Raw genomic sequence first — 15,957 nt, forward strand, 5'->3', positions numbered from 1 at the left:
AGTCCGAAGGACTAATGGACCACAGCTACCAAGGCCTCCACCAGACTGAGTCCAGTACAGCTAGATGGTGCCCGGCTACCACCACTGACTGCTCTGACCGGGATCACAGCAGAGGCTTCTGGACAGAGCTGGAGAAGGATGTAGAACAAAATTCTAACAGAGACCTAAAAAAGACCAGATTTACTGCCCTGAAAGAGACTGGAGAAACCCCGAGTGTATGACCCCCAGATATCCTTTTAGCTCAGTGGTGAAGTCACTTCTGAGCTTCACCGTTCAGCCGGGAATTGGACAGCACCATAAAACAGAATGGGACTAATGAGGCACAGCAGTCCAGGGACAAGGACTAGAAGGCAGAAGGGGGCAGGAAAGCTGGTGATAGGGAACCCAGGATTGAGTAAGGACAGTGTTGACGTAGTGGGATTGTTAACCGTTGTCATAGGGCAACACGTTTACTAACTGTTTAATGAGAAACTATTTTGTTCTGTAAACCTTGATCTAAAGGAGAATAGCAGCACAACTGGAAGAATGTAATCTATGTCACTGAATTGTGCATGTAGAAATTTTTGAAATGCTGTATCTTTGGCTGTGTGTATTTTCCCCCAAAAAAAAAGAAAGGTCGAGAAGGGAGAAGGTTGACATGTCGTGGGGTTGTTAACCAATGTCATAAAACAATATGTGTACTGACTGTTTAATGAGAAGCTATTTGTTCTGTAAACCTTCACCTAAAGTACAATTAAAAAAAAAAGAAATATAAAAAAAAAATTTTCCTATGTCTCTAGGTTAAAAAAGAGAATAATTCTAGTTGGGATGTGTCTGTTGTCCTTCATGGGTAAATTTCACTTAATAACCTCTACCAAGATCTGTGGGATTAATTTTCCCTGGCATGTCTTGATGTGTTAGAATATACACAATACATATTTCTATGATATTTGATTCACAAATCACCAGATATAGCTAAATAAAAATTTTAACTTTTTACTGAAGTATACTATACATACAGAAAATCACATGCAGTATACTTTTAATAAAATTTAAATTTTATATAGTATTAATTACATTTTAAGTGCATTGTTCCATCCTCGAAAATAACGAGTTTGCTCAACTGGAAAATTACAAGAAAAAAAAATTCTGTATTTTTTTTTGTGTGTGTGTGTGTTTGCTAATTTAGTTTTGGTTTTGGTCTTTTTCAGGATGTGGTGGATACACACCCTGGTCTTACGTTCTTGAAAGATGCTCCAGAATTCCACTCCCGTTACATCACCACGGTAGGCTGAGTCCTCATTTGTCTTAATATAATTCCGTAAGTCTCCTTTCAGGAGGCTTTCAGATCACTATGCAAAAGGTAACATGGACTATAATGATTATTTTAAGTGGAAGGAAGGTACAGTCAAATTAATTTTATAATGTATGTATATCTATTACCCTTTTTATATGTGCTTGGTGCTTAAGAGGTCTGTTGTATACAAAATTAAATTAATATACTCATTCCAACTGGTCATATGAGGTGTACCTTGTGCTGTGCTGTGAATATTGATATCCAGTTGATCTTTAGCATTTCCAAATAAGACTGAAAAGAATTTTCAACAGCCTTTCCCAGAAAAAGATGTGTCTGTAGTACCTCAAAGTTAGAAGTAGAAATGAGAATAGCTTTCTTGTAACCAGAAAATATGTCATGTAAGAATTAAAAATAATATAACACAATCCCATATTTTGTGAGGTACTTTCATTCCCTGTTTCCTCCTGCATAGTCACAGTCAGGGCATGAATTATGAACGAGAGCACTCAGGCCTGCAGTGCACAGTGCAGCCGTGTCGTGTGTTCTCTGTGCTAGATCCTAGTTATCTTTGGAGGAATCCCAAAGACAAGTCCAGTACACAGTCCAACCTCACATTTACAGACACACTCGAGTTAGATCAACCTTCCTCCTGCTCAGGCCCCGCAGCTAAGCAGGGCAGTCTCATCTAAGGAAGACCACCTCTCACTCTTAGGGTACTGCTAGCTAGGAATGTGTTGGGTTCTGCCGAGTTATAGAATACTACTAGTTTTTTTTTTCCCCTGTAGGAACTTCAATCTGAGCATTTACATTGACTGTTCCGCCAGTGTAAAACCTTTTAAGACTATATCCGAGCCAGAAGGTGTCACTGTCATTTAAGACTCTCAAAAGTTATCTTTGCCTGTTAGCTAGTATCCTATACTAAACTATCTCCACCACAATCACCTTGGCCCAGTCTACTCTCATTTCTCACTTGCATTATTTCTAACTGGTCTCCTTCCTTCAGTCCTCATTGCCCTACAGTGTAGTCTTCACAAAGCAGAGCGTTCCTTTGAAAATGTAAGTAAAAACATGTCACTCCTCTGCTCAAACTCTCCAGTGGTTTCCCATCTCACTAAGAATGAAAGCCAAAGAGTCCTTGCCAAGACATTCCATAATCGCCCCTACATCATCATAACCCTTGCTCTCTGATCTGATCTCCTACCACTCCCCCTTGCTGGTTCTGCTTCAGTCAGATGGCCTCCTCATTGTTCCTGGAACAGACCAGACCTGCTCCTGTTTCAGGTACTTTATTCTTACTCTTTCCTCTGCTTGGCATACTCTTCCTACAGATTTCCACATGGCTCACTCCGTCACTTTATCTAGGTATCTGCTCAGATAGTCCCCTGTTAGTGAGGCCTTCCCTGATCACCCTCTGCCTTATTCATCTTTTTTCCCCTCTGCCTGCTCCCACTGTCCTGTCTATTCCTTTTTTCTGCTTTATTTTTCTTCTTAGCTCTCTCGTCACCATCTGATATTTAAATTTTTTGTTGTTGTTTATTGCCCATCTCCCTTTCTATAATATAAACTTCATGAGAGCAGGGGCTTTGTATTTTTCACTGCTATATCCTTGTACCTAGAATAGTGCCTGACACATAATAAGCACACAGTAAATATTTATTCCCCGACATGTCTGTCACTTTGTCATAATGTGGGGGCTTGCATGTTGCTGTGATGCTGAAAGCTATGCCACCAGTATTAAACTACCAGCAGGGTCACCCATGGCGGACAGGTTTCAGCTGAGCATCCAGACTAAGACAGACTAAGAAGAAGGACCCGGCAGTCTACTTCTGAAAAGAATTAGCCAGTGAAAACCTTACGAATAGCAGCAGAAGATTGTCTGATATAGTGCTGGAAGATGAGCCCCTCAGGTTGGAAGGCACTCAAAATACAACTGGGAAATAGCTGCCTCTTCAAAGTAGAGTTGACCTTAAAGATGTGGATGGAGTCAAGCTTCTGAGACCTTCATTTGCTGATGTGGCATGACTCAAAATGAGAAGAAACAGCTGCAAACGTCCATTAATAAGCAGAACATGGAATGTATGAAGTATGAATCTAGGAAAATTGGAAATCATCAAAAATGAAATGAATTGCATAAACATCGATATCCTAGACATTAGTGAGCTGAAGTGGACTGGTATTGGCCTTTTTGAGTCGGACAATCATATGGTCTACTATGCCGCAAATGACAAATTAAAAGAGGAATGATGTTGTATTCATCATCAAAAAGAGCATTTCAAGATTTATCCTAAAGTACAGTACTGTCAGTGATAGGGTAATATCCATACGCCTATAAGGAAGACCAGTTAATACGACTGTTATTCAAATTTACCCACCAACCACTAAGGCCAAGGATGAAGAAACTGAAGATTTTTACCAACTTCTGCAGTCTGAAATTGATCAAGCATGCAATCAGGATGCACTGATAATTACTGATGATTGGAATGCAAAAGTTGGTGACAAAAAAGAAGGATTGGTAGTTGAAAAATATGGCCTTGGTGATAGAAATGATGCTGGAGATCACATGGTGGAATTTTGCAAGACCAATGTCTTCTTCATTGCAAATACCTTTTTTCGCCAACATAAACAGCGACTGTACACGTGGACCTCGCCAGATGGAATACACAGGAACCAAATCTACTACATCTGTGGAAAGAAATTATGGAAAAGCTCAATATCATCAGTCAGAAGAAGGCCAGGGACCGACTGCAGAACAGACCATCAGTTGCTCATATGCAAGTTCAAGTTGAAACTGAAGAAAATTAGATCAAGTCCACGAGAGCCAAAGTATGACCTGGAGCATACCCCACCTGAATTTAGAGACCATCTCAAGAATAGATTTGATGCACTGAACACTAATGCCTGAAGACCAGACAAGTTGTATGGAATGATATCAAGGACATTATACATGAAGAAAGCAAGAGGTCATTAAAAACACAGGAAAGAAAGAAAAGACCAAAATGAATGTCAGAAGGGACTCTGAAACTTGTTCTTGAACGTTGAGTAGCTAAAGCAAAAGGAAGAAATGAAGTAAAAGAGCTGAAGAGAAGATTTCAAATGGCGACTCAGGAAGACAAAGTAAAGTATTACAATGACATGTGTAAAGACCTGGAGGTAGAAAACCAAAAGGGAAGAACATGCTTGGCATTTCTCAAGCTGAAAGAACTGAAGAAAAAATTCAAGGCTCGAGCTGTAATATTGAAGGATTCTACGGGGAAAATATTAAACGACACAGGAAGCATCAAAAGAAGATGGAAGGAATACTCAGAGTCACTATACCAGAAAGAATCAGTTGATGTTCAACCATTTCAGGAGGTAGCATACAATCAGGAACTGATGGTACTGAAGGAAGAAGTCCAAGCTGCACTGAAGGCATTGGCAAGAAACAAGCCTTCAGGAACTGACAGAATACCAATCGAGATGTTTCAACAAACTGATGCAGCAGAGGTGCTCACTCGTTTATGGCTAGAAATTTGGAAGACAGGTACCTGGCCAACTGACTGGAAGAGATCCATATTTATGCCTATTCCCAAGAAAGGTGATCCAACCAAATGCGGAAATTATCAAACAGTATCATTAATATCACACTCATGTAAAATTTTGCAGAAGATCATTCAAAAGCGTCTGTAGCAGTATATCAGCAAGGAACTGCCAGAAATTCAAGCTGGATTCAGAAGAGGACATGGAACCAGGGGTATCATTGCTGATGTCCGATAGATCCTGGCTGAAAGCAGAGAATACCAGAAAGATGTTTACCTGTGTTTTATTGACAACCCCACGACATGTCAACACTCTCCCTTCTTGACCTTTTTTTTTTTTTTTGGTGAAAATATACATAGTCAAAGATATACCATTTCAAAAATTTCTACATGCACAGTTCAGTGACATCGATTATGTTCTTCCAGTTGTGCTGCTATTCTCCTTTTAGATGAAGGTTTACAAAACAAAATAGTTTCTCATTAAACAGTTAGTAAACGTGTTGCCCTATGACAATGGTTAACAACCAAACTACATGTAAACACTGTCCTTACTCAATCTTGGGTTCCCTATCACCAGCTTTCCTGTCCCCTCCTGCCTTCTAGTTCTTGTCCCTGGACTATTATTGTGCCCCATTAGTCTCATTTTGTTTTATAGGGCTGTCTCATCTTTGGCTAAATGGTGAACCTCGGGAGTGACTTCATTACTGAGCTAAAAAGGGTGTCTGGGGGCCATGCTCTCGGGGTTTCTCCAGTCTCTGTCAGGCCAGTAGTCTGGTCTTTTTTTCTGAGTTAGAATTTTCTTCTACATTTTTCTCCAGCTCTGTCCAGGACCCTCTATTGTGATCCCGTTCAGAGCAGTCAGTGGTGGTAGCTGGGCACCATCTAGTTGTACTGGATTCAGTCTGGTGGAGACTGTGGTAGTTGTGTTCCATTAACAGAACTAATGAAAAATGGAAATACCAGCAAATTTTAGCCCATGAATACACAGTCTTGCGTGCTGTGCAAAGAAACTGCCAGTGAATAAAATGCTCTGCTTATCCATACTGGCATTTGCTGACTTTTGAGGAAAGATGCTCATGTAAGTTTTTTAAATAAGTGATAAGATTTAAAGTATTTCTTTATGACACTGGTGCTGGCAGTAAAGATATTTCTGTGGCTTACTCGGATGGTGTCTTAGTGATGTATTCAGTGTCTTGACTGGCCTGAGTCCATCCCTTCAAGCTGAAATGCCAGGATTTTTATTGTTGAGGACAAGGTACCGAGAATTCGTCTAAGAAAACTAAGCTGTGGTAAAGACTGCTCATCACTAAGAGCTTAACTCTTTCCCTTGAAGACTTGCCCCTTGACAGAGAAAAAAAAAAATCATTATTATTGGATAACATTTTTTTAAAAGTTCAATTTCTGTAAAAGCTCACGAGGAAAGACTTTTCAGAACCAAATGTAATGCAAGAGTGGATCAGGGCTCCATTCAGCACTCTCTGCCAAGGGGAAGAGCTAGGTTTGCAGCATTTGAGTATGTTCATGCACTGAAGTCACATACAGTGAGAAATCTCTTCATAATTGATGTCTCTGCATTCACCCAATTAGAAGAAACTATCTGACAGAGCCCCCAAACACTTATTTCCATTCCTGGTGACCTATAATTGTGAATTAGAGGTCTCCAATTCAATAGATATAAAGAAGAAAAGAAACTGACTTATGATTCAACTTGTCTTTCAAGTTGACTAGAAATTCCCTGGTGAAAGATTGCCAAATTTTATTCCTCTCACTGGTAGCAAACAGTTATTGCTATTTTTGATTTCTAAGTTTTTTTTAGTATCTTTTAAATTGTGATTAATTTCTTTTTTATTTACCTGAAAGTGGTAGACCAAAAGTTAGGAAAAAAACAACTGTAATTAATATAGAACCAGCAGCTACCTGTTCTAACCACTAGATGGTGTCCCTACCTTGATAACCTAAAATGCTGAAATTAGTCATGTGGAAACCAGCAAATTAGATGATGAAGTGGGGCACTGAATAAGGAGGTTTAGGCTATGAAAAAATGGAATACTGGTGCGGTTTGTTTTTTTTTTTGTAGTGTTAGATAAGTAGGTTAGAAGAGGCTAAAAATAGGAAATGCCTAAAAATCAAACAGTTTACCAATTTTCATTCTGTCAAAAAGAACAAAAAAGGAATATGAGTAAAATAAATAAAATAAGAATCAATAAGATAAACACAGAAATAAACTTTTGTAATTTTAAATGTGACATAGTACTTCCATAAATAATATAAAATATATAAATATAAATTTTAGATAGAGTGGGAGGGAGATAGAGAGAGGAATTCATTACTTAGCAGGCGCTGAGTTTCTGTTAATGATGGTGGAATGATTTGGAAAAGAATAGTGGTAATGGTTGCACAGTATGATGAATATAATCTACATCAGTACATGTAAACACTGTTGAATTGGCAAATGTTTTGTTGTATATATTTTTTTCACAATTAAAAAATTTAGGTAGGAAATTCAGATTTTAAGATAAGTTTACATTCAAAATCAAGAAATATGGACAAAATCTAATAATGCTCAAGAAATAAAAATTTGGTGCAATATTACATATTGAAATTGACTTTAACTTGAGAGGGGGAATGGAATTTTGAAAAATGAGATTCTTAATATTTATTTTCAAATATATCATTTCTATACTAAAAGTACTCCATCTTTTTTGTATGAACTTCTGCCAAGCTAGTGCTAAGAATACGATGTTAAGTAAGACACATTCTCTGCTTCAAGGACCTCAGAGTAGGTGATTGGTGCCAGTAGTGAAATTAGGCACCAGCTATCCCAGCTCCCAGAAACCCTGGTGGCATAGTCGTTAAGTGGTACAGCGGCTAACCAAAAGGTTGGCATGTTCGAATCCACCAGGCGATCCTTGGAAACTCTGTGGGGCAGTTCTACTCTGTCCTATAGGGTCGCTATGAGTTGGAATCGACTCGACAGCAGTGGGTTTGGTTTTGGGTTTATCCAGGCTCCCACCTAATTCAAGAATCCTGTCAGCTTCCCGCTTAAATACTTGTGGTGAAAAGAAACTTTACTACTTCACACAACCTATAGCTTCATAGGACTATTTTTAGGAAACGCTTCCTGATATTGAAGCATTTCAGTATAAGGGCATTTCTGTCCATTAGTTCTAATTCTGCCCTCTGGTACAATACTGAACAAGTCTACTCAACAGCCAACCATGCAGATCATGATCACATCTACATTCTAATCTTATTTTTTTCCTTAAGGCTAAATATTATACTATATTACTAGTATCTTAAACTATTCCTGATATGATTTAGTTATTATAATTCAGTTTCCAGACCTATCAATATTTTTGTTGCCCAAACTTACTCAAGTTGATCGATGTTTCTGACAAAATATGGTACTTAGAGTTGAACATAACCATCATATGTTCTGTGAGCACCACAGAATACCAGGAACTGGTATATTTCCTGACCTGATCACTGTTTTTATTTATTCCATTAAAGTTTTATTAGCTTTTTTTTTTCCCCCCCAAACACTACAGCCCATTTGGGGCTCATGTTAAACTTATAACAACTAAAACCCCTCATCATTTGCATATGAACTTCTGGCAGGCCAATTCCTTCTCCACTCTCATCCTTATGGTTTTGATGGTTAAACCTAAAGGCAAGACTTTACATGTACCCATTTTAACTTCCAACTTGTTACTTTCCATCTGTCTATTACTACTACTACTACTACTGCTTCTACTGTTACTATTCATTTGGCAGACATTTGTTAAGTGTTTATGAAACACTGATGATTAAAATCTAAGCAAGATGGTAGCTCTCACAGAACCTGTCACAATGTCTTTGAATACAGTCACCATTCCCTGTTTTCTGCACATTTTATATGCATTCTATCTATAAGTCAGAGACAGAAATTCTGACTTTATGTGAAATCCTAGTTAAGACCTTCTTTGGGTTGGCATTCATCTGCTCTTCAAGAACAACAAAGAAAGGAAGACATTTGGACTTCAAAGAGTAGGCCTAATGAGAGACTAAACTGCCATTCTGCTTCCGGCTTCTTCAGCAGACAGTGATTCTCAAATAAAACAAGGAAAAACTAGCATCAGAATGAAGGTCCAGATTTCTGCTGCCCAGTGTTCCCTACCCCACCCCTGTTCTTGGTGCAAACTTCTGACCCTCCAGATTCTGCCTCAAATACTTCATTCCACGGGAAGCCCCAAAACTCTGAACAGAGTTATTCTGGTAGCTATGAATCCAATTTGCATTTCTCTATCACAAAGACAACATGAAAATCTTTGTTACACAGCATTCAAGCCTCATTGACCACCTGATATATGCAAGGCACAATATCAGGCACTGATGCAAGTCAACTAAGACTTGGTGTCTAGAGTTTGAAAGTGATGATGGTCAAGTGCACCTGTATTTAGAATGTAACCACAAGAATGACTGAAGAAGGCTCAGGTGGCAGTGGGAGCACAGAAGGCAGCGCTCCGCCCCAGTCCCTATTCTGAGACTTCTGTGGAGTGTGGTGCTTTGGCTAGATTCTGGAGGGTCAGAGGAGTTAGTGCCTTTAACAGAGATCTGGACCTTCATCCTGATGCTAGTTTTCCCCTGTTCAGTTTGAGAATCACTCTCTTTGCTGAAGAAGCCAGAAGCAGAATGGCAGTTTAGTCCATCATTAGGCCTACTCTTTGAAAGATGTCCACATGTCTTCCTTTCTCTGTTCTTGCACTGAAATAGCTTTTTAAAAAAAAAAAAAAGAAGAAAGAAAGGTCTAACCTCTTCCATGACAAAACCACCAAGGATACAGGGTTTCTATAATAGACTATCAAAATCAAAGTCAAAGTACTAAAAAAAAAAAAAAAAAAAAAAAACCCTGCTTAAATTACTCTTTTCACTGCTGCTGCTTTTTGGAAAAAAATTAGTAAGTCAAAGGAAAATTAATGGGGTGAGAATAATCCAAAGTGAATTATTAAGAATGCACTGTGGCCTCCTACCTTGAAGAATACAGCTTCTATCTTCCTTCTCCAATCCTCCCCCACACCACAGCACACCACCCCCAGTCTCAGGTACGTTGTTCCTCATCCCCTTCTCTTCCATCCTCTCCAGGGTCTTCTCCATGGTCTTACTTCTGCTAAATTCGTGAAAACATTAGTCAGTTACAAAGGTGTTCGTGGCCAAATAAGGACTCAGGATATACATTACCCCAGATGTATTTGAGTTTCCATAGATGGCCTTTGGTAAAGTAATAGATAACTTTAATGTTTTTATTTGGTTTTGTTTTCTTTTTGGAACCAGGTTATTCAGAGAATATTCTACACAGTCAACAGATCATGGAGTGGAAAAATCACTTCGACAGAGATAAGAAAAAGCAACTTTTTGCAAGTATGCGTCTCATTGGGATTCAAATATAAAGAGCAATTTAAATAATATTCTTATTTAATTTAACAAATATTTGTATACTCACTGCATGCAAAGCACTGTCACTACTTTTAGTCATTAGATATATATCAGTTACCTAAAGGACACTGGGATATGTTGGGGGAACAAACATGAATAACAAGATATGCACTGTGAAGCAAAGGGGAGAGGGCACTGACAGCCACATCTGGCTTGAGAAGTTCTACAGTGGTGTACAAAACGTGCAGAGAATGCTTCGCAGAAGGACTGTGTGTGACCTTGGCCTTGGAGGATATTGAGAGTTTACCAGGATAAAAAATTGGAAGAAAAGGGGATCCCAGGTAGAGGAAACAGCATAAACAAAGGCCCAGAAGCATGAAAGTGTCATGTTGAGGAACTGAAGAACAATCTCAAGTGGCCAATGAGCAGGCTTCATGAAGAAAGTCACCAGAGATGAGGTTAGAAGGACGAACTGGGACAAGATTGGAAACGGCCTTGCAGAAGAAATATGCTGAGGAATTTGCACTTGATCCTTTCAGCAATGATTCTTTATCCAGCTCCTGCTGAGGGAAAATACTCAAAATTCCTTTTAAGATGGAATAAAGTTCATTCGATTATCTTATTTTTTCAAATGAGAGAGATTAAAAAGTATTGACCACTAAAAAAAACAAAACAAAAAACCAAGCCCGTTGCCGTCAAGTCAATTTCGACTCATAGCGACCCCATAGGACAGAGTAGAACTGCCCCATAGTGTTTCCAAGGAGTGGCTGGTGGATTCTAACTGCTGACCTTTTGGTTAGCAACTGAGCTGTTAACTACTGCGCCACCAGGTCCCCATTGACCACTAGTGGGAGCCTTTTACTGAAGTAGTTTTTATGCCTGATTGTTTAAGTGTCTGTAAACCTAAAGAAAATAGAATTATTCACACTTGAAAGGAAATGAAATATTTTATTTTAAATGAATAATACTAAATGAAGTTTAGGCTAATAATCCAATCTTATTTACTCTTTATTTTTTCCTGTCTTCATCTAAGACAGACAAGGTAATAAAGACTTGGCAAAATTAGCAGTCCACAATGGACATACACAAACATTTTTTATCCTAAAATTAACAGTTATCATCGCAGTCATTGTTAATACTTAATTGACCTGCCTGAGTTAGTAAATATGGGATGGGTTAAGATAGCAGTAACTTAATAAAAGAAGTCTAACACCTCAAGCATTGGACAAATCTGCAAAAGAGCTCTTTAAAGTGTTGAAAAGCAAAGATGTCACTTTGAAGACTAAGGTGTGCTTGACCCAAGCCCTGGTATTTTCAGTCGCCTCATATGCATGCAAAAGTTGGACAATGAATAAGGAAGACCGAAGAAGGATTGACACCTTTGAATTATGGTATTGGCAAAGAATACTGAATATACAATGGACTGCCAGAAGAATGAACAAATCTTTCTTGGAAGAAGTACCACCAGAATGCCCTTGAGAAGCAGGGATGGTGATACTTCGTCTCACGTACTTTGGACGTGTTATCAGGAGGGTCCAGTCCCTGGAGAAGGATTCATGTTTGGTAAAGTAGTTGTTGTTTTGGGTGCTGTCAAATTGGTTCCAACTCATAGCGATCCTATGTACAACAGAATGAAACACTGCCCATTCCTGCGCCATCCTCACAACCTTTGTTATGTTTGAGCCCATTGTTGCAGCCACTATGTCAAATCCATCTCATCGAGGGTCTTCCTCTTTTTCGCTGATGCTCTACCTTATCAAGCTGAAAGAACTGATGGTCTGTTCCGCAGTCAGCCCCTGGCCTTGTTCTGACTGACGATATTGAGCTGCCAGAAGAACAAACAAGTCTGTCTTGGAAGAAGTATAGTCAGAGTGCTCCTTGGAAGCAAGGATGGCAAGACTTCATCTCGCATACTTTGGACATGTTATTAGGAGGGACCAGTTCCTGGAGAGGGACATTATGCTTGGTAAGGTAGAGGGTCAGTGAAAAAGAGGAAGACCCTCAACAAAGTGAGGATGGTGCAGGACCAGGTAGTGTGTTTTGTTGTGCATGGGGTCACTATAAGTTGGAACCAACTTGAAGGCACCTAACAACAATAACAATACCTTAAGAAGAAGAATAATAACCCCTTATATTCCTGAAGCACATTATAGTTTGTAGTTTCTGATTCATTATTATTATCCATATTATTTTTACTGATGATAAAATGTGAGGCCCAAATATGGTTGAATGACTTGTATAAGATCACACAGCAAGTAAGTGACCGAACTGGAAATAATAGTGAAGTATTCTGCTGCTTATAGCATGATTTATTTTCTTCTCCTTTTTCCTCTCTACCTCTCTACTTAGTCTTCCTCTTAGTATGTGAATGCATGCTCACAAAATACTCAGATAATGTGAACACATCTAGAGTAATAAGCAGAAGTCACTATTTATCTCCCCATCCTACCATTTCACTCCCTTTCCCAGAGGGAACTCAATTGTCTGTGGTTTTATTCTCTTATATATGTAGACAGGGAGTATATAGTTTCATTTAGTATTGCTTTATTGAGATTTTTCGTTTGTTTTGGATCATACTATTCTGTTAACTTGTTTTTTTTCTTTTTCACTTAACAATGTGTCTTTTCCATTCATATAAATCTATCTTATTTTTCTAACTACTGTATAATATTCTGTTGCATCACTTACTGTAACTAATTGCATATTCCTCTGTTGATGGATGTTCAAGTCATTTTCTAGATTTTCCCTATTACAATAAGGCAGTGAACATCCTTATACTTTCCTCATGTGTGTATGAGTGAGACTGTCTCTAGAATAGACAACTGAAGGGAAAATCCTGAATCAGATCATGTGTGCATTTTTAGTTTGCTAGATCCTGCTACATTACCTTCCTAAAAGCCTATACTAATTCATATTTCCACTTACATACTTAACAACAGCAGCAGTTAATCCATATTTTTCATTTTATGATAACCTAGTGGGTGGAAATGATAGCACCTTGCTTCTCAAGATTTGTTTTATTGAAAGTATTCTGCTTTATACACTTTGAAGGTCATTTTATGAAACCAAGCATCACAAGAAAGTTTGAAAAACAGGACAAACCATATTTTACCACCCCAGTACAACTACTATCATTCTTGCATGTATTCTTGTAGTCTCCTTCATATGAAAATATGGGTTTTAGGTTTTTACCTTAGTGTATACAATCTTATATCCTGTATTTTGTACTTACCACGTCATGATTTTTCTCTGTTTCTGTGTAGACTTTATAATTTTTCCTGGCTGCCTGCAAAATATCCCATTGAGTAGATTACCATAATTTTAGTTTGCCAAAGCAGTTAGGTTTTCCCAAGGTTTACATTTTCTTAAATAATTTTCTATCAGAGTAATAAATTTGCATTATGAAATAGCTCTCTTTTTCCTTTCTAATGCTTTTCACCTTGAATTCTATATTATTTTCTATTAATATTGTTGTATGTTTTGTTTTTGGTATTATTTGGCTGGTATATCTTTGTCCTTTTTTTTTTTTTTCCTTTAATCTTCTTTTGAGGTTTATCTTCTATATACACCATACCCCTAGATCTGCTTTTTGGGTTTGGTTTTTATAATCTGAAAGTCTTTTAATAGAGAGATTTGACTCATTCACCTTTATTGTGATTATTGACATATCTGATCTTATATCTGTCATCTTACTTTGTTTTTTCTACTTCCTAAGCTTTTTTATGGTTTCTTTTATTTTTCTTTCAAATCTTTCATTTCTAAAAATGTCTTCATTTATCTGCCCACTTATATGATCATTTGGCTGATTATAGCATTCCAGTTCAAAATCATTGATTCTGGTGATTTCCCTAGGAGTACACGGTGAGTTAAGGGAGACTCAGATTTACTTCCAGTTCAGGGCCATGCAGCTGTACCCTCTGTGCTTTTATGCCAGGCCACCATGCGTCATCACAATTGTATTCATAAGTAAATATGTCTGTCCAGCCTTTATGGTAAACTTGATTTCATTACAAAACCAAACCCTATATAAGAATGCCTACTTGTCATAATATACTGCTCATGTAACTGAAAAGTTAAATGCAGTGTTAGTTTATGGCCATGAAACTTAGTCTGTTATCTGATTGTTCTGTGCTTGCCGAGCAGTGGGTCTTTGATAGGCTGTAGTCCCCTTCGTGATGGTCCTTCCCTCTCCCTGCTTGTGTATCCTCCACAGCCTCTAACCCTTTGCTATACATATTATTTAAAAAAAAAAAAAAGAAAGAAAAACCTGTTGTCATCAAGTCGATTCCGACTCATAGTGACCCTACAGGGCAGAGTAGAACTGCCCCATAGGGTTTCCAAGGAGCAGCTGGTAGATTCGAACTGCCGACCTTTTGATTAGCAGCCGAGCCCTTAACCACTGGACCACCAGGACTCCTTACATATTATAGAGCTCAGTAAATGCTTGTTGATTGATTACTTGATTAAGTAGGTTGCTTATTAAAGTTCCTGGTTTGGTACCAAAAACAAAATTTTAAATTCAATTTTAAAAAAAATTTGCTAGACTATACAGTGGCCAAAACTGGTTTTTCTTTATTTTAAACTAAATTAATTCTTCCATTCATACCATTTCAGACTCTAGCCCTTTTGGAAGAAGAGGAAGATATAAACCAAATCACAGATTACTTCTCCTATGAACATTTCTATGTTATTTATTGTAAATTCTGGGAACTAGATAGTGATCATGACCTCTACATCAGCCGGACCGATCTATCTCGATACAATGATCAGGGTGAGTGATTCTACAGATACTAAGACCTAACCATTTTGAAGAAGGCAGAAGTTATGTAAATTGCCCCACTTATTATGGAGAATTCCCATCTCTTAATTTCTATATCTAATCAAGTCTTCTCTACCAGGCCAAGAATTTTCAAGTAAGGATAAGCTAATTTATTTTTTTTTTATATAGAGGCCAGGTGTAGGAGAACGGGCTTAGAGGTAAGGTAAGAATTTACAGTCTTAGTTTTGATGATAAGGAGCAACTCTGTATACTGATGTATGTTTTCTGATGATGAATTCAATGAGATCCATACCTGTGCAAATTTTATTTGAAAGAGAATGTGTGTGCACCTTTAGAAACGTTCCCATTTAACACTATTTCTCTAAAAAGCCAAGGATGAAAATACTGTTTCTAACTTGCCTTTTTTTATCCCCCCTCACAGAGTCTTATAAAAATTTTCTTTTTGAAATTTAGTTCCAGAAAAGATATTTTCTCTGTAGATGATTTTTTGTGCTCTCTTTTGTCAGAAAATAAAAATTAAATATCACATGATATTACCCATTTTGCTTCATTTTTGCCGGTTGTAAACTTGGAACCCATTGCCTTGCTGATTAAATTTTCTTAACTAAGTAACGAGATACGTAGATTCATTTTCTCTCATAAGATTGTCCCTGTTCTATCCTTAAATGTATTCTTAGGCATTTTTAGTCAGCCTTTTAGCCTTTTAGTCCCAGGCTCCATTTTTAGATATAGCAGAATACAAATCTTAAATAAATGTTGAATTTTGCTTCTGTTATTTGGTATGTCTATGACTAATGGCAAGCATCTTAAGAAAAGGCCCATGTATATGAGGCCAAGTTTCATAGAGCTTTGCATATTTAAGAAACAGAATTCTCTCCAATGCGCAGGTGCCAGACAAGCATCAACGGGGAATACTCAAATGTACTTATTTGATAAACTAGCATGTTAGTACTCTTACCTCCCTTCTTTAAGTA

At 37.9% G+C, this 15,957-nt stretch overlaps 1 protein-coding gene across 2 annotated transcripts in view; it reads left to right on the forward strand.

The window, feature by feature from the left end:
- PPP2R3A (protein phosphatase 2 regulatory subunit B''alpha) overlaps positions 1 to 15,957 on the forward strand; it is a 247,366-nt gene that overhangs the window by 154,113 nt on the left and 77,296 nt on the right. For both annotated transcript variants that reach the window (XM_004381424.2, XM_004381425.2), the window contains 3 exons: positions 1,191 to 1,265; positions 10,102 to 10,188; positions 14,818 to 14,974. In XM_004381424.2, the coding sequence (XP_004381481.1) occupies positions 1,191 to 1,265; positions 10,102 to 10,188; positions 14,818 to 14,974 (319 nt within the window). The remainder of the gene's footprint in view (positions 1 to 1,190; positions 1,266 to 10,101; positions 10,189 to 14,817; positions 14,975 to 15,957) is intronic.

Source organism: Trichechus manatus, unplaced genomic scaffold (assembly GCF_000243295.1).
Source record: "Trichechus manatus latirostris isolate Lorelei unplaced genomic scaffold, TriManLat1.0 scaffold00084, whole genome shotgun sequence".
Lineage (NCBI taxonomy): Eukaryota > Metazoa > Chordata > Mammalia > Sirenia > Trichechidae > Trichechus > Trichechus manatus.